This window comes from Rhineura floridana, chromosome 5 (genome assembly GCF_030035675.1).
Source record: "Rhineura floridana isolate rRhiFlo1 chromosome 5, rRhiFlo1.hap2, whole genome shotgun sequence".
NCBI classification, from domain to species: domain Eukaryota; kingdom Metazoa; phylum Chordata; class Lepidosauria; order Squamata; family Rhineuridae; genus Rhineura; species Rhineura floridana.
In genome coordinates this window covers 140,650,395-140,678,361 of record NC_084484.1, presented here as the reverse complement: position 1 = coordinate 140,678,361, position 27,967 = coordinate 140,650,395, and the positions used below count along the sequence as shown (strand labels likewise).

General features: G+C 42.6%; 1 protein-coding gene and 3 non-coding genes across 5 annotated transcripts in view; 3 read left to right on the top strand and 1 right to left on the bottom strand.

The window, feature by feature from the left end:
• TTF2 (transcription termination factor 2) overlaps window positions 1-20,539 on the top strand; it is a 29,114-nt gene extending 8,575 nt beyond the window's left edge. For both annotated transcript variants that reach the window (XM_061628259.1, XM_061628258.1), the window contains 18 exons: window positions 106-232; window positions 2,060-2,260; window positions 2,872-3,029; window positions 4,099-4,180; window positions 4,896-5,012; window positions 5,206-5,356; window positions 6,225-6,330; window positions 7,687-7,877; window positions 8,409-8,562; window positions 9,926-10,017; window positions 12,642-12,721; window positions 13,484-13,626; window positions 14,566-14,736; window positions 16,176-16,228; window positions 17,309-17,462; window positions 18,469-18,551; window positions 19,082-19,156; window positions 20,320-20,539. In XM_061628259.1, coding sequence (XP_061484243.1) covers window positions 106-232; window positions 2,060-2,260; window positions 2,872-3,029; window positions 4,099-4,180; window positions 4,896-5,012; window positions 5,206-5,356; window positions 6,225-6,330; window positions 7,687-7,877; window positions 8,409-8,562; window positions 9,926-10,017; window positions 12,642-12,721; window positions 13,484-13,626; window positions 14,566-14,736; window positions 16,176-16,228; window positions 17,309-17,462; window positions 18,469-18,551; window positions 19,082-19,156; window positions 20,320-20,464 — 2,283 coding nt within the window. In that variant the 3' untranslated portion in view covers window positions 20,465-20,539. The remainder of the gene's footprint in view (window positions 1-105; window positions 233-2,059; window positions 2,261-2,871; window positions 3,030-4,098; window positions 4,181-4,895; window positions 5,013-5,205; window positions 5,357-6,224; window positions 6,331-7,686; window positions 7,878-8,408; window positions 8,563-9,925; window positions 10,018-12,641; window positions 12,722-13,483; window positions 13,627-14,565; window positions 14,737-16,175; window positions 16,229-17,308; window positions 17,463-18,468; window positions 18,552-19,081; window positions 19,157-20,319) is intronic.
• Window positions 20,540-22,815: 2,276 nt separating this feature from the next.
• Window positions 22,816-22,898, top strand: TRNAL-CAG (transfer RNA leucine (anticodon CAG)). The gene has a single exon. It is a non-coding gene; the product is annotated as a tRNA-Leu (tRNA).
• Window positions 22,899-24,954: 2,056 nt separating this feature from the next.
• Window positions 24,955-25,028, top strand: TRNAI-AAU (transfer RNA isoleucine (anticodon AAU)). Its single transcript has one exon. It is a non-coding gene; the product is annotated as a tRNA-Ile (tRNA).
• Window positions 25,029-25,426: 398 nt separating this feature from the next.
• Window positions 25,427-25,498, bottom strand: TRNAH-GUG (transfer RNA histidin (anticodon GUG)). The gene has a single exon. It is a non-coding gene; the product is annotated as a tRNA-His (tRNA).
• Window positions 25,499-27,967: the final 2,469 nt, after the last annotated feature.

The following is a 27,967-nucleotide window of genomic DNA, read 5'->3' as shown; positions in this document are numbered from 1 at the left end:
TCAGCTTCAAAGCTCTTTCTGAAGAAAATGTCTGGTAAAGCGGTTGAGCATGCAGGTAGTCAATAACATTTCTTCCCCGCTGCCCCCTTCTCTTGCTTCCTCTAGAGCACTTTGAAAATGGTGAATGTGCAGGCCCTACCCGATAAAGGGGAGCGATTATTAAAGCGAGTGCAGGAGCTGGAAGCGGCGCTTAGCTCTCTTAACCTGGAGGCAGAAGAAAGTGTAAAGGAAGGTAAACGTATTCATTCAGAGTTATGTCTAAGTAAGCAACATTTTTCTTTATCTTTCAGTTGTATTCTGCATCTCCTGGCAGGGTCGCTACCACCTTCTAAGATTCTAGAATAATCTAGCCAGGCTTAAATACTGCTTTAGAAGACACTTCTCAGTGGCTAACACACTCCCCTTTCATGCTGATTGGCTCATAGGATGCTGGAGGCGTAGAGACCCTGCTGGGACCTGGCTCCCAAAAGAGCAAGAGTTCTAAGATTCCCCCTAAGACACTAGATAACTACACCCCTGTCTGGGTCAGAGAGAGAGAGATGACAGAGAGGAGGGTGAACAGGCAGGTTGCAATGGGCAAGGCAGGTTGCTGCCCAGGGCTCCTGGGAGAAAAGGTGGATACAAATCTAATAAATAATAATAATCATGAAAAGGAGGAGCAGGCCCAGGGGAGTGTTTGTCAATGAGCTTCCTGTTCGGGGCGGACCCTTGGTAGATGTCTAATTGTACCAAACCATGATGCTGGCCCTGCTGCTTGCGACCCTGCCAGGAGATGCAGAATACAACTAAAGGACAAAGAAAAATGTTGCCAGCTTCATAAAGGAAAATGTTCCTTTTGAGAGCTTGTGACAATTTGGTTTTTGCACTGCTGCTTCAGCAGCCTGGCCCCTCTTAATGTGCAGGACTCTGATTCTGCACTGTAGCAAACAAAGAAGTGTTGGTGGCTAAGAATGAATGCATCATCACTATATGGAGAAGCTGAGTCATGTTGACGGGGTTTCCCTGCAAAAAGTCTTACTGAAAAGAGCAGGTGCTGCCAACTCTTTGGGACCAGGCAACCGAGCTTCCACCTGACATTTCAATAACTGTTTATTGTTTGAACTGCTAAGATCTGTGATTCAGTTTTTGGAAACTGGGCTAGTGCCCAGAAAACTTTTGAAAGTCTAATGCTGGGAAAAACAGAAGGGAGTAGAAAAAGAGGAAGACCAAACAAGAGATGGATTGATTCCATAAAGGAAGCTACAGACCTGAACTTACAAGATCTGAACAGGGTAATTTATAACAGATGCTATTGCAGGTCACTGATTCATGGGGTCAGCATAAGTCGAAATCGACTTGAAGGCACATAACAAAACTTATCAGCCCTTGAACTATAGCTTAGATGAACCCAGCTGCCAAAAGACTCAAAAATGTTTCATTGGTTTTAAATCTTTTTGCTCCTCTCTTTCTCTTCTTTTTTTAAAATGTAGGAGTGGACAGAGCTTGGAAAAGTTACTTTTTTTAAACTACAACTCCCATTAGCCCCAGCCAGCATGGCCACTGGATTGGGCTGATGGGAGTTGTAGTTCAAAAAAGTAACTTTTCCAAGCTCTGTGAGTGGATTTCTGAATTATTCAAGCATGAAGAAATAGCAGATGGTACAGTCCATCCTCTGCTGTACCCCTGCCACTGGGGGACCACATATTTAACTCCTCCCCTGCATAAAAACAACAAAATACCTCAAAGGGCCCTGCTCAAGGGAAGCTACCATGTTAAAGGGTTAGCTTTGATATAAAGGCATCCCATATGAGTGTTTAAAACAGTGGTGGAGAACCTGTGGCCTTGTAGATGTTGTTGGACTCCAGTTCACATCAGCCCCAGCCAGCATAGCTTAATGGTCAGGGATGATGGGAGTTGTAGTCCAGCAACATCTAGAAGGCCACAGGTTCCCCACCTCTGGTTTAGCAAAACAAAGCAAAGTATGGAGGAGCATTTAAACATAGAATCCCCCTCCATTTGCAGTCTGAAATGGTACTGTCCAGGAAGGACTGTACCACTTACTATTTTGTGCATATTTCAGCTGGCTTTTGCAGAGCAGGAGATGTGAGCAGTAGTAAGTGTGAAGAGAAACTGCACAATCCATTCACCAAGACCACCACAGGACAGCCAAGTGCTGTGACAGGACGAGGGCCACAGCAAGTCCAGGAGCATCATGTAACCAGCTCCTTCAAGCTCCAGCCTCCTTTGGGATATAGTCAGTTTTGCAGCAACATTTATAGAGGTAAGTGAGAGAGGAGGCAGCCATAATGATATAAGAAACAAGTGAGGCTTATATGCTTAATAAAAACGATTTTGTTGCATGTATCATCATCATAAATAATGGGTACAGGTAGTGGTGGCTGGTGGCTCCATGTCAGTGGGGCAGCAGAATCCATTCTTACAAACTGCCTTGTATAACATATACAGATAATTTATGACAAACTAAGAAACAAAATAAAAAACAAACACTACTAAGATCTCAGAAAACTAATCAGATAAAATATAGGTCAAGAAACTGGTAATGAAATTTGAAAAACTAGGAATAGTTTTCAGGACCTTGGGCAGCTCTGGGAAACCCCCAGAGTGGATTCCACTGCCCTATTGACATGGAGCCACCAGCCTCTGCTGGGTATGGTTTTTTTGGTGCCTCTATTTAACAGCGGGAAGGAAAGAATCCCATAAATACATATTTAGTTGTACTCTTAGATTTGAATGAAAACACTTCCCCATTCAGATGCTCATCCTATGTTGCTCGATGACTGTTGTGTTCTGCCTTAACCACTACATCATGTCTCCTTAGGAATTAGCGCTGTAGTTGTGCATTGTTTTGACTTTCCTCATACCCTCTTCTAGAGGATTCCCATATGCAGGCCCTTTATGGAGGGCGAATGACTGAAGTTCGTCTGCGAGCTGTGTATGATGCCACAAGTGATGCAATCAACCAGCTTCACAAATCCCTTGAGTCCTGCCCAAAGGAGGAGACTGTGGTTGAGGATCCACCTGAGTTAAAGGTGAGCTAGGAAAAAAGGAAAACCATTGTTTAGGTTGCTTTCCTATGATCTGCTCTTGCCGACATGTCACCAACTTAAGAAGTGCATGAGCAGCACACCTATAAACACTGAATGATTTTTGTGCAAACAAAAGAAAAACATGGAAAGGAGCTGAAATAGTTTTGTTTGCAATCTTTTGCTTTCAATAACCCCCCCCGAGCTTTGTTTTCCATTCTAAACAGATTGTTACAGAAGTTGAAAGGCACCTAACATTAGAGAGCACTGAATTTTGCTAAATTGTATAGATGGTGTGATACACAAGGGGTCTCATCTCATTAAGAAAAATGTGATGAAAATAACAAAAGCCAGACCTGTCCTACCAATCTTAGTTCATAGTTAGAATTCAACTAACTTTTCGCATTAGGGTGAGCACTAGTGCAATGAACTTTTCTGCCCCACACCATCCCCTAATCTCTTCTGGAGGGTTGGGGGGAAATCCCCAAATAAATAAATAATAAATTTAGGGGTGCATGTGGGGAAAGGGCAATCCTTGTGCTGATGGAATGATCTACTTAGCTCTTGGTTCTAAGTTGAATACAACCCATAAAACCGTAGGCTGATTGTGCAGCCCCAGTTTTAATGGTATGGGAGTACCGAGTACTCTATTACTGCTAAAACAAAGTGGTTGTGGATCTGAATGGTGCCTGGATGGTCAAGAATCCCATGTCAGCTGCTTGAAGAAGAATGGGATAAAATTATATAAATAAATGTAGTTGACTTGCTCTAAGCTAAATGTGATACTTTATTGAGACCAAAATTTAAGTTCACTCTGCTGCAAATAGCAAGAAATTTTCTGATGAACGTATGTTATTCTAGTTACCTTGTAGATCAGGGATAGGACACCATTGGCCCTCCAGATGAACTCCAGCACCCATCAGTGCCAGCCAGTGTGACCAATGGTGAGTGATGATGGACGTTGGGAGTCCAACATCTGGAGGGCCACAGGTTCTCCATCCTTGTGGTACTGGTCTGCAGACTGTATAAACATGAAATAGCAATTAATTCTACATCTTATGGCTAATTTTCTCAGATCTTCCTGCTCCTGCATCAGAAGCATGCACTTGCTTGGCTTCTCTGGCGAGAGAGTCAGAAACCATGTGGAGGAATTTTGGGTAAGGCAATATATGATTCTGGAGTTTGTTTTTTTAAAAAAAATCAGTTGTAATAAAAGTTTTCAGGATTTGTGTTGATTTGCAGCGGGGGCGGGAGACATAGTCTTTTATGTGGCCCTTTCACTCTAGAGTGGGAAAAGATCTTAATCTGAGCTCTGAGGAATGGTCTTGGGTTTATCACAAGTCTGTCCTCCAGCCCTTTCTTGGATGAGACAAGGTTGTCACTGAGGATGAATGGATCCCTACACTGAGAATTATTCCAAGTCAGGTATAGAGGATTGTAGCCTTAATGTTCAACTAGGGCTCCTGTTGAACTAAGGCTGGGGTGACTAACCTGTGATCCTCCCGATGTTGTTGTAGTACAGCTGCCATCGTCCATGACCATTGGTCTTGCTGGCTGGGGCTGATTGGGGTTGGCATCCAACAACATCTGGAGGACCAAGGTTAGCCACCATTGCACCAAGGAACATTTACTACACGGCAGATCTGGTTCCTTCTGTTCCCCAAAGGGTGGGGCATCACAGAGCGACACTTAGCAAATACGTTGAAGTGTTAGACGGTTCAGTCCAAGCGTTTTATTTATTTATTTATTAGATTTATATCCCGCCCTTGCTCCCAGTAGGAGCCCAGGATGGCAAGTGTTAAGATACACAGCACTGTCCATGCCCATCGCTCCCTGATTTCTCTTTTGTTCTGTGCTGCTTTTTCTTCCCAGCGGATGATATGGGCCTAGGGAAGACTTTGACAATGATTGCTCTTGTCTTGGCCCAGAAGGGTTTACAGAAAGAGAAAGGAAAAGAGAAGAAACTAGAGCTTTGGATGTCAAGACAAGGTACAGAAATAACAGAATACTGGCAATTTTAGTGGCACTGCCTGCAGACTTGTTTTACACAGTCTAATAAAACAGGATTCTCTTATCCCAGTTGGAAAGGTTATATGGCACCTGCCTTTGGTATTGCAGTCTTTTCTTTGTCACTGAGACATTACTATGAAACGTCTCTACCTGTTAATGTTTGTATTTCAAGATACCTCAGTTATCCTGTCCCATGGCACACTGATTATCTGTCCTGCATCCTTGATCCATCACTGGAAAAAAGAGGTAGAAAGACATGTTAGAAGCTGCAAGCTGAAAGTCTGTCTGTACCACGGACCCAACCGAATTAAGAATACGACTGCGTAAGTTCCAATATAAGCAAAATATCAGGGGAAGTTAAGGAAACTTGTCTTCGGACCAGTGCTTAGGTGTGCTGAATTGCCAGGGATGCTGAAGGAGAAGCACGGGCACAGAGCGCTGATGCAGCATAGTCACTTGAGTCAAGCTGGGCACTGAGGTCCCCAGTTCAAATGTAGCCTCAGCTACAGCCTCGCTAGTTATCTGCAGCACGCGTCATTCAATGATGATAATGTTAGTCTGCTTTTAAGGGCTGTTGCAAGGATCACTCAGACAGTTTGAATAAATGAATGTGATACTGCCTCATCCTCTGTACAATTCTCTTGGGAAACTGTGAGCTGAACCAATCTAAATTTGCCATATAGAAATAGCTGTAGCCTACTCTCCTTTATCTTACTGCTGTTGGTAATTGCCGCCCATCCTCATGAAGTGACAGAAAATTATTGGGCTAAGATGATTCTACTCAACGTGTAGATTTAGAAGATTTAGAAGCGAGATACAGGTTCTGTGACACAGGGTGTGCTAATTTGTCTGTCCTTTTCTCCATCTTTGAAAAGAAAATATATGCACATTTTACAGGAGCCAAGTTTGCCATTGGTCACTTCCTTTCTGTTCCTAAGAGAACTTTGTGCTGACTTATTCACAGGTTGCAATCCCGAACATGCAGTTGGGGAGTGAGCCCCATTAGACACAATGGACAATATTTCTGAGCAAACATACATACTATTGGCTCTGTAAGTTACCTGTTGGAGTTTGACCTTTGGGAAGCAGCACCTCCAATTCTGCATCAAGATTAAAATGAAAATTGCAAACCTAGAGTGGTCATTCTGAGATACCACCTTGCTTACCCACTCTCTCTCCTTTTCTTTGCAGCCTTTCTCAATATGACATTGTTGTCACCACTTACAGTCTCCTTGCCAAGGAAATTCCTACACAGAAGGAAGACGCAGAAGTTGCTGCTGAAGATCACGTCGTACAGGTGACTGAAAATGTGCATACTTGCTTTCAGGATATGCTGAGATAAAAAGTTGCCTTTGGGTCTTAAGGTGCCATCATGTCTGTGTGTGTTGCTTTGGCACAGACTGGCTTGCGCCATGGTAGCTATGAGGACATTGTACATGGAGGAAGCCCATCTGGCCTTTTCTCTTCAAATCTCATTATAATGGCAGGGTTGTGCTATATTCCCCCCACATTGCTGAAAAAGCTCTGCAGGGGGGTGGTAGCAGCTTCACCCTGTACAGTGACAGTAAGCTGTAAAAGAAATTCTGAAGACCATTCACTAACTGGATGCATTTATGACTCGTAAGTGTGATGTGCAGTGATGATGTAAAAGTGCAATTCCCATATTAACTTCATGGATTTTAGCTGAATGAGAGAAGTGTTTCCATGTTTCTCATAGGGATGCTTGAGAAACTGGGTCTTCATGAGTTCCAATACAAACTGGCCCCTCTCATACCAATGTGTGGATCAGAACATAACTGTCCACTGGAGGTTGCACTTCTCTCCATGTTCTGATGTAGGTTCCACTGCCAAAAAAAAGTTCAGAAATATGCATTTTGAGAGAGAACATGTTTAGTAGTACATATGTAAGTATTATTTAATTGCAGATGTTCATGCAGACTTTTTAGGTGGGAGGAATCACAGATGAATGCATAAGGAGATTAATAAGAGGGGACTTATAAATGAACGTGAGAAATTGACACTCATCAGAAATAGTTTCTAGTTTCATCCATCACTAGACAGTTTTTTAATCAACTGAGGATACAAATAATGATTTCTGAAAATACAGTGGTAATTTCTGCTAAAATACAGAAACAAGTTAACTGGGAGAGAAATTCAGGGGGCAGGATGTGGAATTCTTCTCACAGCTCTTACCAGCCTGTTTTTCTCCTTGGTTCTTTTTTTCCCCCTTCCCTCTTCCCACAATAAAGCTTTTTACTTTGTTGTCTCACAAAGAAAACCCCTTAACTCCAAGGGCTGAATTTGCATCTCAGTCCCTCTTTACACGAAAGTATGAACATGTAAACTGGCTATGCACGTTAAATGTATGCGCTTTTGGTAAATCTTCTGATTCAGTTCTGATTTATTGTATTTGAGTTAAGTAATTGAAGAGTTAGCGAGAATTTGGCACCAAGGATTTTAAGTCTCTCTCCAGCTGAATTTTTTTTTCAAACTGAAGTGTTTTTTTTAATTTGAAGTATTAAATAGTTATTGTGGAAAGAGTGATTTTAATATGTTACAAACTCAGTCCCTGACCAAATAAATCTCATTTGTAGCTGACATCAGCCCACTTTTCTTCCAAGTCTTTAAATGCCAGACCTACTTTCTGCTCTAGGATAAATCAGTTCCCTTCTCTCCCCTGCTGTGGATACACTGGGCTCGAATTATACTGGATGAGGCCCATAACATAAAAAACCCCAAAGTGCAGGCCTCAATAGCTGCCTGTAAACTGCGAGCTACTGCCAGATGGGCTGTCACTGGGACACCCATTCAGAACAACCTCCTGGATATGTATTCTCTGCTAAGGTAAGCCAATCACACTAGTGAACATGACAGAGCATAAGCATTGTAGATTAACCCTGATTTGCAAGTATTTTTTTAATGAGCCTTAAGTATTGAATGGGCCTTTCTCTCTTGCCCCATCTGCACTATGCATTTAAAACATACTACGTTAAACAGTCATACCATTTTACTCCTCCCTCCAAAGAATCCTGGGAAGCGTGGTTTGTGAATGTTGCTGAGAGTTCTTAGGCGACCCTTAATCCCCTCACAGAGCTACAGTTCCCATAGTGGTTTAACAGTCGTTCGCTGGGAAGAGGGATTAACACACACTACATAAAAAGTAAATATCTGCTTGTGTAGTGCGTGTGTGCATGCATGTATTGTCAAAATTTGTGGGGGAAAGATGCTAAAAAATTGGGTTTTTTTAAAAAATGGGGTTAAACATTTGCCTAATACCTATAGGTGGAAAAGATTTTCCCCCTGATTGCATAAAACCTAGTGGCAATGATCCACCTGCCACTGTTACCTCCCTCTTGCTACCTTTTGTCCCCTTAGATTCCTTCGCTGCTCTCCTTTTGATGAATTCAAGGTGTGGAAGAATCAGGTGGATAATAATACAAGAAAAGGAGGAGAGAGGTTGGCCCTTTTAACCAGGAGCCTCTTATTACGAAGGACTAAGGACCAGCTGGACTCATCTGGCAAGCCTTTGGTAATAGCCTGTCTCCTTTCAGTCTGTTTGTTTTTCTTTCTCTCAGGGTAGGAAAGGGATCAGCATCAATAAGTCCCATGTTACCTTCACTGATCACAAGTAAGGTCTGATCTACACATGCAGCCAAATGAAATAGGAGCATCCCATGTTGGCAGAACAAATTGAAGTTGTGTGGGGAAATCAGATATTTGAATGCTCCCCTCTGTAAAAAAACAACAACACACAATTGCTCTGCAGTATTAAAATACAACATTTTACTAAAGCAGGACATGGGCTAGGAGAGAACCTTTCTTCCTAATGCGCTAGGTTTTTTCACTCGCCAGCAGTGGCAGCTGGTGGCTCCCATGTCAGTCAGGCAGTGGAAGCTACTCCAGGTTTTAGTCTGAACTTTCAAGAAGCTGCCCAATAGACTCCATGAAAGTTTGGACTAAAACTGGAGTGAATTCCACTGCTCCTCTGACATGGAGCCACCAGCCGCCATTGCTAGCAGGTACATAGGAGAGCAATCATATGTCATCCCCTACTTGCTATCTGAAGTGGTACAGTCTATTTATCTCAGGATTCCACCGCATGTGCAGAAGGGGTCTTAGTTGTTTTGATTGGGAAAATGGAGAGGCTGACCCAAACAGGAACACAGGAACCCTTATACCATGTCAGACCATTGTCCATTTAGCTCAGTATTGTCCACACTGACTGGTAGCAGCTCTCTAGGGTTTCAGGCAGGCGACATTCTGAGTCCTACCTGGAGATGTTGGGGATTGAACCTCGAGCCTTCTACATGTCACCAACAGCACTCTAGAACCATTGGAGCAGAGAGCTCCTTCCTGTTTCCTGAGTGCTCTCATCTGCTCTCATTGGTGGTTGCTAGAGGAGAATCACATCATTCAGCACTGATGCCACCACTAAATTGGGTTATGGGCTGGTGGGCCACTGAAAAAGACTTGGCAAGCTGATGGTTTGCCAACTCTGTTGCTTTATTTTCTTAACAAGATTTTTCTAAACAGTGGGATTTTAGGTATGCCGCCCTGGGTTCCTGCCAGGACAAAGGGTGGGATATAAATCAAATAATAAATAAATAAAAATAATATTGTCAACATTTGCATCTTTGGCTGAGTTGCGGCTGTTTGATGCTGGGCTTTTGGGCCTAGAGTCTAGGTATTATCACTGTAATTCGGTTAATTAATGTGAAGAAGCATAAAAGGAACTAGTACTCAATAGCATCCCTGAGGAGCATAAAGCAAAATGTACCATTTAGACCTTTTGAAAGAGCAGTAACTTTTTGACTGCTTTTGAACAGCTATATTACCACAAATCATACTGACACACTTAAAAAAAAATACATCTGGTTCTTTTTTCTGTCTAGGTATCACTGCCTCAGCGTCAAACTCTACTGAACAGATTAAAACTCTCAGAAGATGAGCAATCAGTGTACGATGTGCTGTTCACAAGATCAAGGTGTGATAGATGCTTGTGAAGGCATTAACAATGAATTTGTTTCAGCAGGTGCCTAGGACGGTTAGCAGTCTCAATGCTTTACCTCCTTGGAACAGCACGTAAAAGGACACTGTATGCAAGGCCCTCACTTTCTGTATACCTCCTGATGGAAAATTGCTCTGCCTTCCCCAAATGTACTGATAATTCAGCTCTCTGTGTAATACAAGTCACCATCCTGTTGACATACTGCTTAGAAGCAGTAAGTGGTATATTAATTAATAAATATGAAATAACAATTACCATTTCCTTCTGATCTGGTGGCCTTTTGTAATGCTAGCATACCACTTAAGAGAATGGTTATGATTAATGACTTCCCTATCCCTGGATAGATGGAGTTTCCCAATTTCCTGGGTTAAAGCTGGGTTGAAAAGCAAGCATGGCTGCATGTTGTGTAGCAAATGAATACAAATGCATTATGTCCTGGCAGATCTTCTCCCACCCCACACCAGCCTCAGTTGTTTATACCAACACTTCTCTGGGAGTCTTGAGTCAGCCATTCCATTCAGTCTGCACCAATACCAGATTGTGCTTTTGCTAATTCAATAGAGGGCAGCTCTGTCTCTGCTCTCAACACAGCTGCTGTTTACCCAGGGCTATAGCAAGTATTTAATAACAATAATAATATCCCTGCTCCATGTTTCAGCTTGGGCACACTTTCCAAATAACAGAACAATTCTCCCTGAATTGTTTTCACTTGCTATGTTTTTTGTTTTCTCACTGAAGTAAATCCTTCTAGTCTCCTGACAATTTAAATGAGGACTTAAAAAAAACTTTTTGGCATGTTTTTCATGCTGCCATTATCCTTTTAGTAATATGATACTTGGAACTGAATGTGTTCTATCTCAGCAGAGAGCCGTTGTGAAAAAAGAGCATAACTGATTTCTGCAAAGGGATTCAAGGTGGCTAACAGTAATAAAAACAAACATAATAAAAACAAACAAACCCCAGTATACATTCAAATTAAGTTAACAGTTTCTGCTCAACTAATTCCAGCAGTACAAAAATAACACAGCTGAACCAGCAAAAATTATGTAATTAACCAAAGGCCTTTTTAAAAAGACAGGTCTGCACCAACTGCCTGAAGCAATATAGTAATGAGGCCTGACTGAGGCATTCTACAGGGTAGGTGCCACAGCAGAAAAAGTTCTACCCCTAGTTGACGCCTCCTGAAGTTGAGGGATTTGGAACAGGACCTAGATGACAATCAGAATGTGCATGGAAGAACATACAAGAAAAGGCAATTCCTAAGATACCTAGGTGTCATGCCATTGGTGGACTACAACTCCCATCATCATTGGCCATGCTAGCTGGGACAGTTTGCAGTTGTAGTCCAATAACGTCTGGCTACCCCTGCTTGAATGGCTAAGTTAAAGACATGCTTAAATACTGCCCCCCCCGCTATTGCCTCAAATGTTTTCTCCTGCTGTCCATGTGTTCTTCCTCAGAATGATTCTCCGGTTGTTCTAGTTATTAGAAGTATCTTTTTTCCTGTGTTTGTGTGCGTCATTGTTCGCTCCTTTTGATAGAAGCCTGAATTGCTTTCCAACACCAAAGAAGCTCCTTTATGGTGTCAGTAGTGTTCTCTTCCTGCCTAGGGGAGAGTATAGTCCTTTCTCTGGACAGAAGTATGGGACTTGTGCAATTTGTTACTTGATGTTTTCTCATAAGAATGCTATAGTAGTTTCTTGCCAGTATAAAGATTTTCACAGAGTTTTCTCTTTGTATTAGTGATTTGTTTGAGATCAGTCACTTTATACACTACATTCAATGGCCTGGTTCAAATGTTACACTGAGCCAAACCATGGCTTTGTGCAAACAAGCAAGCTCCCTGAGAGAACGCGGCTACTTAATTCCTTCCTAGTGGATCTGCTCCTGTGCTGAGTTAAGCCAAGCCATGGGTTGGCTCTGCATGACATGGGAAATGGGCTGTGTTGTCTAAACCCGATCTCGTGGTTTAGCTCTCTCCAGACAAACCATGAGTTATAACTAAGATTTGTTGTATGGTTGATAGTTCATTGTTTGGCTGGGAACTAAACCATGAGCCTTATTCAGATTATACCAAACCATGGCTTAGCTCAGCACAGCAGCAGAGAAGGGGCAAAGAGGCTGCCCTCTCCACTCTGGCAGCCTGTTCATTTGTGCTCAGTCATGGTTTGACTTAGTATTACATGTGAACAAGGGCAATGTTACAGCCCTCTTTTGGTCAGAATTTAGAAGCGGTTTCAGTGGGACTGACTTGCCCTCCTAATGACGCTTTGCCCCTTGGGACAAAGCTGTAGCTCAGTGGTTGAGCCTTGCATGCAGAAAGTCCCAAGTCCAGTCCCCAGCATCTCCAGGTAGAGCTGGGAGAAACGCCTCCCTGAAATCCTAGAGTGAGCCACTCAGTGTGGAAAATAGTGAGCTAGACGGGTCTGACTCAGTCTACGGAAGCTTAGTCTCTTCCAGTGTTCCCTTTGCCAGTGTGCTTTCTCTTCCTGCTGAAACTGTCCCCATCCATCTACATTTCTCAGGCTTATGTATATAAAAAGAAAAACTGAGGAAGTGCAGCAGTCTAAATGTTCTTTAACTGTGCTTTCTTTGACCAGATCAACGCTGCAGTCCTACATCAAACGGCAGGAGGGTCAGTGCACAGAGTGGTCCGCGGGGGATAACCCGTTTGACAAAGGTTAGAATTCAAACTCTCCTCTTGCAGTATCTGTGGGAAATGGGTTGGAGAGGGATCTGATGAGGGTGGTCTCATCCCCGCAGCTAATATTTACCCGTTCAGTAGCTATATTCATACAGGCATACCCCGCTTAACGTTGCTTCACTTAACGTCGCCTCACTGTAACGTACATGCTCCGTACGTCCCCATACCCTGCTTAACGTGTTCGCACGCTACGTAATAACGTACACTTTATTGGCATGATGCTGCTGCCATCTAGTGGTGATTGTGTGCAGTACAAGTGAAGACAATTGCTTCACTTAAAGTTTATTTTCGCTTAAAGTATACTCTCCGGTCCCATTGCGAACGTTAAAGCGGGGTATGCCTGTATTTCTGCAATCTATCCAATTGCTTATAGAATACATGCTGGGACTTGCCAGAATAATATTATAGTGTGGGGCCTCAGACCTGAACCCTGGTAATGCCTGTTGTTTGCCTAGATGGAGAATGGGGGGGTGCATGTAAACTAGCCTTCTGTACAAAGGTAACATTTACATTCCTTGCTCTGCTGGCATGTGGCCCCTGGAAAGTTGCCCAGATGGGAATGTGGCCCTCTGTCTTAAAACAGTTCCCCATCCCAGTTGTAGTGCCACCTGCTGCTTTGTCTTGAAACATTTGTGAAGGATCTGCATGCCTGTTGGTTTTCTGATTCTTCCTAAAGAAACCCTGACTGTCAACCTGCTGCTGTGGCTCTGAACACCGTGTCATTTTATCTTTTGACAGGAGCACAGCAGTTTAGGTTTGACCAACAAAACTCCTTGGAAAAGGCTCACAAAGATACTCCTCTCGCCTCCACTACCATTCACATTTTGTCCCTGTTGCTGAGGCTCCGTCAGTGCTGCAGCCATCTTTCCTTGCTGAAAGTGGTAACTATGGGGACAAACATAGAATATGTCTGGGTTCAGAACTGTGGTGTTGTCAGGCCCAGGATGTGACTCAGGAACCAGACCAACGGCTGTAGTTAATTCGTGTTTTATTAGGGTAATGTCCAAACAAAGACTGCGTTTTCTCATGAAGCAATACAGGGATACAGGTCCTGCGGCATTGGGAGAAAGTTGACAGAGCAAGGGACTTCTTTCCGCCTGTTCTTTAAGAAGGGGCCAAACGGGCGCGCAATCTTTCACTCCTCCTTAACTGCCCCTTGGGTACTGCCCGCCTTCCCCCCCTTCTCTCCTGTCTTTTCAGCTGTCTGCGTGTGCGCGGTGAGGGGGGAAGCATCACCCCCTCCTCTTCTGAAGTTTCCAATTCCAGGATGGGGGATAGGGGAGGGGCTGATGGTAAACTGCCTCCCCGCTTTTTGGCTGTGAGCAGCCCTCCCTCTTCCCCCTCTTGCTCTGAGCCTGAAAGAGGGGGAGGCGTGAGAATGTCCAGGGAGGGCTCAGGCTCCCCGTTGCTAAGCGACCTTATCACTGGCAGTTCCTCTGTTTCGTCTTCGCTCCAAAGGGGGGAAGTTCCTCCCCCTTCCCTCTGCCATCCATCCGAATACTCTTCTCCCAACTCTCCGGGATCCAGCTCCCCGGGATTGGGACCCCAGCTCTGCCTTCCGACAGGTGTAGTGGTTAGAATGTTGGACTAGGGCCTTGAAGACCAGAGTTTAAATCCCCATGAAGCTTACTGGGTGGCCTTGAGTCAGTCACAATCTCTTAGCCTAACCTACCTCACAAGGTTGTTGTGAGGATAAAATGGAGAGGGGGAGAACCATGTACACTACCTTGAGATCGGGAAAGGTGGGTTATAAATGTAGTAGTCACAATAATAATAATTTTTAAAACTGCCAGGCCCTGACTATCTTCTTTTTGTTGAAGGCTCTTGACCAGGCTAACCTGAACAGTGAAGGCATCTCCCTCTCACTGGAGGAGCAGCTCAGTGCTTTGACCTTGTGTGAATCTGATACCAGTGACCCTCTGTCTATGGTGTACCTCTTTGGTACAGCTTTCAATGTGGATCTCTTTGAAACAACCAAACAGAGCACTAAGGTAGTGTTGTTATTTTAAAATGTTTATGAATCACCTATAATCCTAGTTCTCCAAGTGATTTACAACAAAATAAAATACAGAACAGAATATTAAGAGTGACTAGATAAAAAATTAACATTCTTAAAATGCTTCCAAGATCCATACGATGTTGACATCTGCCTCATCTCCACTGAGAGTGTGTTCCGTAACACGGGCTGAATGCTGTCTTCTGAGTTTAGAGAGCGCTGATTTCTGGAGCATGAGGCACCTCCAAAAACTCAGCCCCTGATGATCTCTGTGATCTAACCAGTCTATGAGGAGTAAGGTGCTCTTTAAGATATGAGGGCTATGACAAATCCTTTCCAGGAAACCCTGGAGATAAAGGTCCCCCCCTTTGTATTCCTTTTTAATAGCATGCAGCAAAACACCCAGTAACAAAGAACCAAATCTTCTGTTATGGCATACATTTATGTACACAAGTGAAATTGAGTATGTTGCTCGCCTGTTTCAACTTTGTAGCTGCTTCCTATAAAATCATAGAATAGTAGAGCTAGAGGAGGCCAATAAGGTCATCGAGTCCAACCCCCGTTCAGTGCAGGAATCCAAGATTAGGCATTTATTTATTTATTTATATCCTGCCCTTCCTCCCAGCAGGAGCCCAGAGCGGCAAGATGGGAAATCCTATCTTCGATTTGGGTTTTTAAAATTTGTATAACTAAAGTTAGGTTGACTCCAGACGGACTAATGTTAGCTGTAGTGTAGGGAAAGAGAGGGCAAGCATCTCCAGTTGGTTCCTCCTCACCCTTAACTGTTTCTACTCAACCTGGTGGTTATCAGAGCAATTCTGTAACTTTACGAACTGGTGCCCGAATGAGTTGGTTTGTTTTCCTCTCCTTTCCTCATCCTCTTTTCCTTTTGTGTTGTGTGTTTTAGGTCCAGGTGGGGGGCTAGTGGGTGAATCATGTCCTACTGTCAGATCTGTAGGTGATTTGCAACAGATCAGTAAGGGTGTCTGACTCCCAGTTGTTTAACAATGAAGAAAACTACCCAGAAGTGGACTTCTATGTGAAAGGACTGTGAGCTCTCTTCATTTCCAGTACTGAAAACAAAGTCCTAGGCTCAGCATTTGAGCCTAGTTCTTTCATTCAGTCTTTTGCACTTTGATCCGGTTGGCAGATCTTGGGGTTCTAGTAAAAAAATCCAAAGTAAATCTGACAAGCTTGAAGTCTGCCCCACCCCTGTTTTAGGTTGTAAGCCTGAGGGTGGGGGCTGGCTTGTTACTGATCTTATTGAAGGAGCTCCCAGAGCCTTTTTGGCCAAAGAGTTGAGTAAAAATGCTTTGAATATGAGGCTGCAGTCTCAGGCAGTTACTTGGAAGTAGGCCCCATTGAACTCAGTGGGACTTCTGAGTAAACATGCTTAGGATTGGGCTATGAGTGCACTTTCCCCCTTGCTTCTAGCTATCGCATCTCTTGGAAGAGCTGAAGGCCATCAAAGGTAATTGCCAGAAAAGGTGAGTATGGGCATGCCAGGTGTCTATCAAGGGTTGTTGTGATGTGGGTTTGGGTGCTATTTAATGTAAAAGTGTAGGGAATGGTGGGAGGGAACCTGAAATTGCCTCTCCTGAAGGAAAAGTGGAAATAATTGTGGCCAATATTGAGAAACATGATGTTTAATGGTGTGAATGCCTTAGAGGAAGAACAAGATACAAATGGAGCAATTAAAAAGGAGGTTTTATATATAGGATCATAGGAAGCTGCCTTATACCGAGTCAGATCATTGGTTCCTCTGGTTCAGTACTATCGAAACTGGTTGGCCAGGTTTTCAGTTTCTGAACACTTTTTGAGTGTCAGCCTAAGGATTTCAAATGCATTGGGATCTGGGGAGTATTTATATATTCCATGTGAAGGGATAAAGCAGGAATGGGGAGCCTGTTGGCCTCCAGATGTTGTTGGGCTTCAATTCCCATTAGCCTCAGACAGTGGTTAGGGATTATGGGAGCTGTAGTTTTACACTGTCTGAAGGGCTACAGGTTCTCCATCCCTAGGATAAAGCTTGGAGCTTGCATTTCTGCTTTCATTACTTAGCATCAGAGGAATAACCATAGCTAATCACTCAATAAATTGATTAAATAAATGGTGAAAGAGGTGAAAGGGTATGCAGTTCCATTCAAGAAGAATAACTTCCGATAGTTTTAACATTCGCAATGATATTTGGCCTTAAGCTGTTTATGTCTCACATTCCAGCCATTTTGGAAGATTAACACTTATTACCTTATACCTTAAATGTATTTCAGAATTTCATGCACGTGTATCTCAGTAAACCTTAAATCACCCCTGTAAGATGTCTTGGTATTTTATTTTATTTTAAGAATATCTAGGCCACCTTTTCAAACCATCACTTTCCCAATCTGGCATACAATCACTACTTTAAAAAAAAAAACCTGTTTAAAATATTTTCATACTTCACCCCCAGTAGGAGGCTGGGGGTGAAGGCTGAAAAAATAGTAACTTACCTAAATCTACCCTGTGAGTTTGTAGCTGATGTGCGATTTGCACCGGAGATTAGATTTATTCTTTTTTGTCTTCTATAGTGTCATTGTGTCTCAGTGGACTAGTATGCTGAAGGTGGTAGCTATACACCTTGAGAAGCTGGGCCTGCGATATGCCACAGTGGATGGCTCTGTGAATCCTAAGCAGAGGATGGATGTAGTTGAGGAATTCAACAATAATCCTAAAGGACCTGAGGTATGGGAAGAGACCAAAGAAGATGTTTTCAGTGCTGCTGAATTCTGTAACGAGTTGTTGTCTTTGTGACTATTTGTGCTAGGCCATATCCTTAATTGCTAGGTAGGATTAGGCCAGTAGCCATTTTAGCCAAAGATCGTCTCTGAGGTGACAGTCCTAAAGTGGGGAACCTCAGGCCGAGGAGCTGAATGCGGCCCTCCAGGCCTCTCTGGCCCTTGGAACTCTTTCCAGGCCACATCGCATACTGGCCCTGCTTCATACTCAAAGTGTTTTTGCCTCGTTGGAATGCGTCCTTGATCTCTGATAATTCCTCTTGTCTGGATGGAGGACAGAGAGGGAGGCATGAGTGTGTGTAGAAACTGGCCTACTATACAAAGGTAACAACTACATTTATTGTTCCACCCACTGTTCCTTCTGGCTTCACCCATCACTGACATGAGGCCCTCAGAAGGTTGCCCAGAAGGAAATGTAGCCCTTGGGCTGAAAAAGGTTCCCCCACCCCTGCTTTCCCTACTTACTGTACCTGAACTCAATGGGATTGATTTCTCAGTAAACATTCTTGGTCTAGGATGTGCTGTAAAAGCCACTTGCTAACCTTGTCCCAATCCAAATCACCAAGGAATTAAAATCTGGAAGGGAGGAAAAGGCGCAGCTTCTATTTAACATAATTTGGCAATGATGGTCTAATCAAATGTCAGAATACAATAACTATTAAAACTTGTTTCAAATAAACAGGATTTCTTTACGTGAGCTTGTTGGAGGGCACTTGCAAACTGTAGCTACAACTAAAACAGAAAAGAGTAAGATTACATATGCTGCTGATCATAATCAGGGCTTTGTAGATTTCATACAGACATTTGGTAATGGAGGCAGAATTCTGCATTCTCAGAATCTCTACTTTTGAAACAAGAAGAATCTGAACTTCAGCTTACACCATTTCCTCTGGGATTGGTTTTTCAATGCGTTGTAAAATAACTAACAACTCCCTCTCGTTCTTTTGTCACAGGTGATGCTGATCTCTCTCCTGGCTGGAGGTGTTGGCCTTAATCTCGTTGGGGGAAACCATCTCTTCCTCCTAGACATGCATTGGTAAAGATGTGGCAGCTTTTACCTCTTTTTTTAAACTTCTCAGTGTTTTTTTCTGTGTTTTTGCAGCTCCAGCAGTCTGAGGTGATTAAAAGGATCAGATCATTAGTTAATGTGTCCAAATTATGTATTTGGTTCTTACAAATAATTGTAATTGAAAATACCTTATACATTTATTGTTATATCTGTTGTCAATACATCTCCCTATGTTAACTAATCCCCTTCTAGATAAGTTCCTAGCTGCTCTCCGAAGAGATGAGCAAGCAGTGGCTCATTTTATTCACTACCCTTTCACTTTGGTGAGCAAGATTCCAGTTGTTCCACAGAAAGGCTACTAAGGAGAAATGGAGGGTGATATTGTTACTGCTTCTTCCAAGACAGAGATGGATTTAAAGGGCTAGGGGAAATTTCTGGTTTATAATTCGGCAATCCTATATGCTGGACGTAACGTGTGAACTAAAATATCTCCTTCTAGCTAGATTAACCTATAGCTATAAACAGCGGAATGACTGAGCAGTTTTCTTAAATTGCAGGAATCCAGCACTGGAGGACCAAGCCTGTGATCGCATTTACCGTGTGGGGCAGCAAAATGATGTCATGATCCATAGGTCATGCTTTGCTTTTACATGTTCATTGTTTGTGTTTAATTTCTAAGAGTTGTGGGATTGCTTCAAGCGCTGTATGAAAAGGGTATGAAATTGCTTCAGAGAAATCCTTCCAATCTGCTCCACTTTTTGTGAGGCTTTTACCTGGTCACCTCAATTCTGCAAGAGCAGGGGTGGGGAATCTCTGGCCCATGGACCATTTTCCCCAAACCACACCCACCAGTCCAACACCTGGCATAACCTTTCTAAGGTTTGCTGTGCTGCTGTGTGTGTGTGCTAAATTTAGTTTAAAGCAGCACAGCAGCAGAGAGTAACAGCGGATGTTGAAATGCGAGTGTGCCAGCGTGTGTCCGTTTACCTAAGAAAGCAGGCTTTTACCCTGCATCAGGATCACTGAGACTTGAGAGTAAAATAAGAAAAGCTACTTTATTTATAGAAATACATAGTAGATAGAAAGTCATACCTAGTTCTAACTAACTAAGTTGGAGGTGCAACGCCCAGGTGTGGGAGTTGACCTCATAGCTAGGAGAGAGAGCAGAGACAAAAGGTGCCTCCTCTCTCCCCGACAGCTGGAGAAGGAAAGTGGAAAGGGCAGAAGGAGGAGGGGCAGGTAAGCTTCCCTAAAGACGTAACATTCTAGTAGCCGGAAGGAAGTCAGTCAGAGCATCACAGGTAAAGGTAAACAAGCCTATCCATCTGGAGGACCCTAACTCTGTCTCCCTTCTGGAACATAGACAAAAGAATAAAACAGGAGTTGCTCTTGACCCACTTCCAACATGCTGATAGTAAGGGAGCTCCTCTCAGTGATTGGTGGTGAGAAGAGTTCCTTTGAAGGTGATTTGTCAGCTGATTGGCACTGACAGTACATCTTCAAAGGAGCTGATTCTTGGCACTAATCAGCTGATGGGTTGTAATGGGAGTCTCTTTTGAAGTCATCACCTGGCATCATAATGACATCAGATGAGTTGTTCCACCCACCTGTCTGAGTTGGGTGGGGGAGGCAAGGATCCAGTTCATGGCAGGGTCCAGTTCTCAACTCCTGTGATAAATTATTTTATTTATTTTATTATTTAAATTAATTATTTTAAAAGCTTGAACAGTAAGGATGCACAAAAACTATACTCATAATACTAATTATGATGCTGTACTCATGTGCTTGATTTTAGGTTTGTCTGTGAAGAGACAGTAGAAGAAAAGATATTGGAGCTGCAAACCAAGAAAAAAGAGCTGGCCAAGAAAGTGCTGTCAGGAAGAGGAGATTCCTTAACAAAGCTCACACTGGCAGACCTCAAAGTCCTTTTTGACATTTAACCATTGCTTTTTTAATATGCAGAAGACATATGTATGTGCCTTTTAAAACTTCGCTGTATTATAGTAATAAAGTGGCTGAGTGCTACTGTGCTGTTGTCTTATCTCGTTCTTTGCAATTATTCACTAATAGGCAAAAAACCTTGCAGTTTAAGAACGTACCTATAGCCAACAGATATTTCTATCCAACTTTAAAAAGCAGGGAAATTGGGCAGCTATAGTGAATGCACCAGGAGAGCAGGAGACCTGACCTCCTCTCTAAGATACTGTACTGCCCTACAAATTGGTCAAAATGCAAACACCATTTGGATTGGTCTTTTACAGTCCAATTCACTTCCTGTGTAGCTTGGAAGAATTTGGTAACATGGGAGGTAAGAAATGGGATCCAGTGCAAGTTTGCTGAGAATGGATTGACCATTTGCATGCTTATTGAGTTCAGTGAGATTTACTCCCCTGCAATCATGCTTAGGATAGGTGAAACTGACCACAGGGGGGGAGGAGGGGGATGGGAGAAGGAGGGGAGGCTTGATCATTTGCATGTTTATTGAGTTCAGTGGGATTTACTCCTGTGCAATCATGCTTAGGATAGGTAAAACTGACCATGGGGGAGGGAGGCTGGAATAGGCAGGGGAGGAGGAAGGAGGAGGAGGAGAGGGGAAAGGCAGGTCTGATTATTTGTATGCTTATTGAGTTCAGTGGGATTTATTCATGCTTAGCATATGTAAAACTGACCGAGGGAGGGACGGCTGGAGTGGGCAGGGGAGGAGGGAGGAGGGGAAAGGCAGGTCTGATCATTTGCATGCTTATTAAGTTCAGAGATGCCCTGTTCCACTCACAGAGCTTCAATCAGAGCAGCTAACTGTTAAACCACTCTGGCCGCAGGAGCTCTGTCACGGCAACAGGAGTTTCCTCTCAGCACCCTGCACAAACTGCACTTCCCAGGATTCTTTCGGGGAAGCCATGACTATCTAAAGTGAAATAAAGGTCTGGTGTGGGTATGGCCTCTGATTAGGCAAGCCAAGAGGCTGTCTGACTTTTAGAACACTGACAGCTGTTCCTACCGAGCATGCCCAACATTATCTTTGAGTTCAATGCTAAATTCCTTAATTAAAAATCAGCCAGGCATTTTTTTTAACTTTTAAACTGCAGAAGATGAAGGTCAGAGTATGGGGCAAGGTCAATAATAGGATTACAGGTACTCTATGAACATGGCTGATTTTTAATGAATTTCAACAGATTATGAGAACTTTGACAGAAAAAGTCCAAAAGGTCTCTGGTTTTTTTTTTCTCTCCCTTTAGACTTTGAACTCTCTATACTCTCTGTTTTGTGTATTGTCATGAAAATTAAGAGGGTTGTTAAGCATTTCTGAGTTCAGGACTATACGTTTTGTAAGGTTTTGTTTTGAAATGAGCTTATGGGAAGCATCAGAATGGCATGGGGGGTGTTTTTGATTTAACATTGCAGAATGCAAAAAATCCACACTCTATAGTATACAGCCACTCTTGTGGTTGTATAATACCTTTCTATAGGAAATTTGGATTTCATTGGTAAGGAAGGACTTGCCCTATCAATTAAATTTGGGGAAGGGATGCAATGCAGTGTGGGGAAAATGTTCTACCTATGCCTGGCATTGAATAGCTCTCGTTCATATCACATGGCTAGCTAGGGCCAAGATCCCCTTTTGAAATGCTGTCCGACTGAACACCCATTGAGGCCACTTAGGAGCCTGATATGCAAAGCTATCTTTGATAATAATCTGCAGAACTAAAGTGGTTCAAATAGTAGTTGAAAGACTAAAGGTCACCACTTGGGTGTGTTGTGTCTCTGCAAGTATATTTCACTAATCCTGTTGTCTCTGGGAAGGAAGTGTATTAGCTATGAAAGAAACAAAGAATTATTCAGCTGATCTTGAGTGTAGTCTTGGGCAATTTTTGTTTGATGTGATCAGACCTTTAATCTTGCACTACATAAATAGACAATTATGCCATATAACTGAAAAAACAGAGCTTGCTTAGCTAAGCTGCAAGGCAGCTAGTCAGCTGTTTGAAACCCTTTGTGTGAGATCAAGTTTTGTAGCCTATACTTTGCATAGAGTCTGTCTTGGGAATCTATAGATAACCCTGGTTCAACAGAGAATAATTCTAGAGAGATGGGTGTATTTTAACTTGTCTGTTTAAGGAGATGTGTATGAAGAAAAACTATAAAATGGTAATGGCTTGTCAAAAGACAATTTGAATGTTAGCAAATAGAATTTGGCATATGCACATACAAAATGTATGGTAATATAGGGGGAGAAAAGTTCCTTTTACAATGTTTGATTACTAGTATCTGTTTGAGCAAACTATGAGTAGATGTCAGGATGGCCGAGCGGTCTAAGGCGCTGCGTTCAGGTCGCAGTCTCCTCTGGAGGCGTGGGTTCGAATCCCACTTCTGACAAATAGATTTTTTCTTTATTAATAAGAAACAACATTTCTGTATATAATCTCCAAATCTTTTCTTTTAAAAGCTGCAATGCCTAAACTAAAGGGGTGATAATATTCGAAATAAGATTTCCTTTATCTGCTTTTTTATTATTAAATTCATACATGCAATGCTTTAATTTACTGTTTAGAGGTTGGAGGAAGCACTTTCACTACTTCAAATTTTCTGAACGATTTATGCCAAGGGAGGCGGCGAGTCGTATAGAAGAGACCCAAAGACCAAGAGGGAGACTAAAGAGCTACTCCCGCCGCCTTGTCTTTTCAGACGTCGGAGAGGCAGAAGTAGCGATCAGAGGCATGAAGAAAAGCGACATATCTGGGAAAACAGCCTGCAAGTGGGCACGAGTCAATCTGAGATCCGTTTTAAAGAAACACAAGTTTTCCCACAGCATTTGCGTAAAACTTGACCGGGCTCAAGGCAGCCTAGGGATGACATGCCGTCTCGAATGTTTGATATTTTGATTGCTGGGGCTTCAGAGCCCAGGGAAAGCTAGGCGTTCTGCATATGCGCAGATGCACTATTATCCCTTCATTGCTGCTGAGCCCTGGCACTAAAAGCAGATTCAAGGGCTGAAGCCCCGAGGCTGCGTGAGAAGACGAAAATTTACCGGAGTAATTGAAAGAGTGGCTGATCTGTCGATTCTTTTTGGTTGATGTACTGATTGCTGATTTAAGAGGCTCTTTGATATGGTTATAGCTTCTTTCTTATCAGGATCATGACATTTTAAAAAACTGGCTAAAAACTTTGAAGTAGGACAAATTAAATAGTGGTGATGACGGGTCAAAGAGAAACCTTTGCATTTTCATGTCTCTCGTGTTAACTGAGCTGAATCTGTAGCTTTCTGTTGCAGACTGATGGCTTCTGCTTTCCCTTTAGCGTTTCCTTTTGCAGCTCAAGCATACGTGTGTGTTATGTGCCTTCAAGTCGATTTCAACTTAAGGCGACCCTATGAATCGGCGACCTCCAATACCATTTGTCATGAACCACCCTGTTCAGATCTTGTGAGTTCAGGTCTGTGGCTTCCTATATGGAGTCAATCCATCTTTTGTTTGACCTTCCTCTTTTTCTACTCCCTTCTGTTTTTCCCAGCATTATTGTCTTTTCTAGTGAATTATGTCTTCTCATGATGTGTCCACAGTATGATAACATCAGTTTCATCATTTTAGCCTCTAGTGACAGTTCCGGTTTAATTTGTCCTAACACCCAATTATTTGTCTTTTTCGCAGTCTATGGTATGCGCAAAGTTCTCCTCCAACACCACATTTCAAATGAGTTGATTTTTCTCTTATCCGCTTTTTTCACTGTCCAATTTTCACATCCATGCATGGAGATCGGGAATACTTTACTCAATCTGAATGCAAAAATACAATAATGAGACGATGCAGATAGCCCAGTTTCCTTTTATAAGGGGAAAAGCTTATCCTTGGAAGAATGAAAGAAACCCTTTGGCACCGCTGGGATTTGACCCAAAAATCATGTGTTTACTAGACAGACGCTTTAACCAACTAAGCCACGGCGCCTGAACTTGCCTCAGCTGTCTTCCAGGAGGCCCTCTAAAGAATAAATTAACTATTACTCACTTTTCAGTATATAATTTGAAGCAGTGAAAGTGCTTCCTCCAACATCTAAACAGTAAATTAAAGCATTTCGTTTATGAATTTAATAATAAAAAAGCAGATAAAGGAAATCTTATTTCAAATATTATCACCCTTTAGTTAAGACATTGCAGCTTTTAAAAGAAAGGATTTGGAGATTGTTTGCCTTGACTCTTAAACTAAAAATTAGCCATTAATGGGCTACCACGTAATTTTTAGTTTAAGAGTCCGTTCATACTTGCCGGAACAACTATCGGTTCTTCCTTCCCCTTTGTTTTGCTTTTCTCCGTCACGGCCTCTGAATGAGATCGGACAGACAACCGTTCCGGTTTTCCTTCACCATGAGACGATATATGTATTTCAGACTTCCGTTGAATTTCTGGAAGAATCACAATCGGAAAACCTTTACCGACGGTGGCCGGTTAGCTCAGTTGGTTAGAGCGTGGTGCTAATAACGCCAAGGTCGCGGGTTCGATCCCCGTACGGGCCAACTGTTTCTTCCTCTCATTTTGCACTTTAAATGGCCCAATCTGACTTTTCCCCTTGTTTGCTTCATTTTTCTTTCTTTTTTAATGGGGATTTTTGCATAGGCGGTATGCTATTTCCCAACTTATTCTTCAGGATGATCTCTGCTCTGCAGTTGGTTTCTGCACTGTATGAATGAAATCCCGTTCTTGACTTTCTTCTGCATCATGTCTCCAATGTACTAAATGTTTTATTTGAATCTTTTAAATTGTGCACCGCTGACCCACAAATTGCCTTACAAAAGTAAAGAGTTGTTTCCCCTTCTTCTTAAAGACGGAAAACATATTTCTAAAAGAAAAAAAACGGAAATAAACTGTGATTTAATAGATTCTTTTATGCTTTAGTAAGATTCGAGAAAAAAATTGCCATGACTCGGATTCGAACCGAGGTTGCTGCGGCCACAACGCAGAGTACTAACCACTATACGATCACGGCACGCCACTGCTAAGCTGGCACATGTTGCTTGACAAAGCCTAGATGAAAACGAATAGTAGGGAAAAGTAGTAAATTTTCTTACAGATTGCAGTTCAATTAATAAGTGTACTTGATTGCTGATATGAAAAGCCCATCTTAATTAACCTATTCACCCTTCTGTGCTTTTTGGTTTTAGTCCTTGTAACTCTGTGTTCTGCATGCAGATTTATTACAAAATATTTTATTGGGATAACAGCCTAGCCAGCTTTACTTACTCAGAAACATAATATGGGTGCATTTTTTTAAATCAAATCAGTACTGGATTATCTTAATATGTTATGTTTAATGCTGAACTTTTTATGCTGTTTTAATAATTTGGAATTATGTTGTATTGTTGTATATGCAAGCTGTCTTGCATGGGTGCATACCCTGAAAGACAGGGTAAAAAAGTAATTTTAAAATATTGGTTGGTTCCCCACCCCCAACTATACTTTTAGTCTAGATAGAACACTGGGAGGGTTTCTGACACCTGTTCTTTCTCTTCCTTTACTTAGGTAACATTAAGAAATTCAATCATAAGATAGGAAAATATTTAGAAAGCTGATGGGAAACGTTTTCGTTTCCTCCTCACCCTGCCTGCCTGCCACAGCATTGAGTCCATGGTGTCGCAGAGGGCTGCTTGCTTCCATCCCATCTCAGCTGGGTGCCACTCCTGAAATGAGCTAGTCAAAGTGGGGGATCTTTTTGAGGGCCATGTTCCTTTTTGGGCAACCTTGCAGGGGCCAGAGGCAAAAGTGATGAATGCATCCCTGTATGAATTTTCATCCCTGATTAATTTTCCCTGTTGTACAGTAGGCTGGATTCTGCTTACGCTCGCACAGTCCTCCACCTAGGCAAGCAAGATGCATGGTCAGCATTAAAACACAGGCCCTAGCCAGGCAAAAACACTCAAGCAGGGTGGAAAGCAGGGCCAGTATGGGATGTGGCCTGGGGAAAGTGCAAAGGGTCATACAGAGGGGTCTGGAGGGCTACACTTGGCCTCCAGGCCTGAATTCCCCACCCTGCTCTAGACTGAGACTGAAAGTCCAAGACTTTTTGATGGGGCTGCAGTCTTTAAAAGATACACCCCTAATTGACCGAAAAGACCACTCTCTCATTAATGAGGCAGATCTGAAGAAACAATTGTAACCCACTGGCTAGATGGCAAGCACCAGGGTGAGAGAAGAAATGTCTCTTCTTAGTCTGACACTGAAATGCTTCTTCAAGGATGCCTGCTATAGCACACTGAAATACTTCTTCGTTCAGAAATAGTTTTTGCCCATATGTAGATCTATACAAGCATGATCGATAGCTATTAATTAAATAAAATTCATATGAACAACCAAAAAAAAATTCCTTGGGATGCAGCTCCACTTTCTAAGTACTGATAAAATCCATCCATGGGGCAGGCTTTCAGGAATTAGGTAGGGCTAGGTCACTCAGCACTTATCATCAGTATAAAATAAATGTGTATGCCTTTGTTACCCACCCCAAGCCTTTGGGAAGTGAAGGGATATGATTCTACATGCTTGTGATATTCAGCAACAAAAAAAGATGGGATTAGTATTACAGACAGAAAGCAATGATCACCACTGCATTTTTTCACCGTAAAGTACTTTACATTGGAAACTGTCATGAACCTGTCATAAACCTGACCCAGTTCGTCCTAGGACTCATCTCCCAAACCCAGGGCAATTGATCCTAGCAAGGCATAACCTTGTGCATCCCTTACCAGGGTTGAGCAAGTCACAACAACCTGGCAAGGTAGGTAGACTGTCACCACCCCTTCAACAGGTCAACCACTCTGGGCCAAGGGGAAACCCAAAGTGCCAAAAATAAATTTACCAAGATTCCAAGAGACAAGAGCCAAAATTACGCTCCCCGCAGAGGCCCATTTCAGACGAGAAGAAATCCCCACAATTTTTTGCCACAGAGCCATTTTAGAAACCAGGCATTCTTGACAGAACCCAAATACAGGGCCTTCTCATTTACAACATAGCAGAAATGGGGAACCTGTGGCTACAGCTCCCATCATCATTCTTGGTTGCCTCAAAAAAAAATTATTTGAGAGCTGGGAAAGCTTCAGAAAAGGGCAACCAAAATGAACAAGTGGTTGGTGTAATTCCCCTATGAGAAAAGGTGCTTTTGAGTTTAGAAAAAAGGGCAAAGTGGGGACATGTTAGCATGTAAGAAGCATGGTGTGGAGAAAGTGGACAGACGTTTTTCTCCCTCATAATGTCAGATTTATGTAACTTTACAGTTGACAATGAGGACATTGAACTTGTCAAGGATTATCAATACCTTGGCACAGTCGTTAACCAAAATGGACACAATAGTCAAGAAATCAGAAGAAGGCTAGGACTGGGGAGGGCAGCTGTGAGAGAACTAGAAAAGGTCCTCAAATGCAAAGGTCTATCTCTGAACACTAAAGTCAGGCTCATTCAGACCATG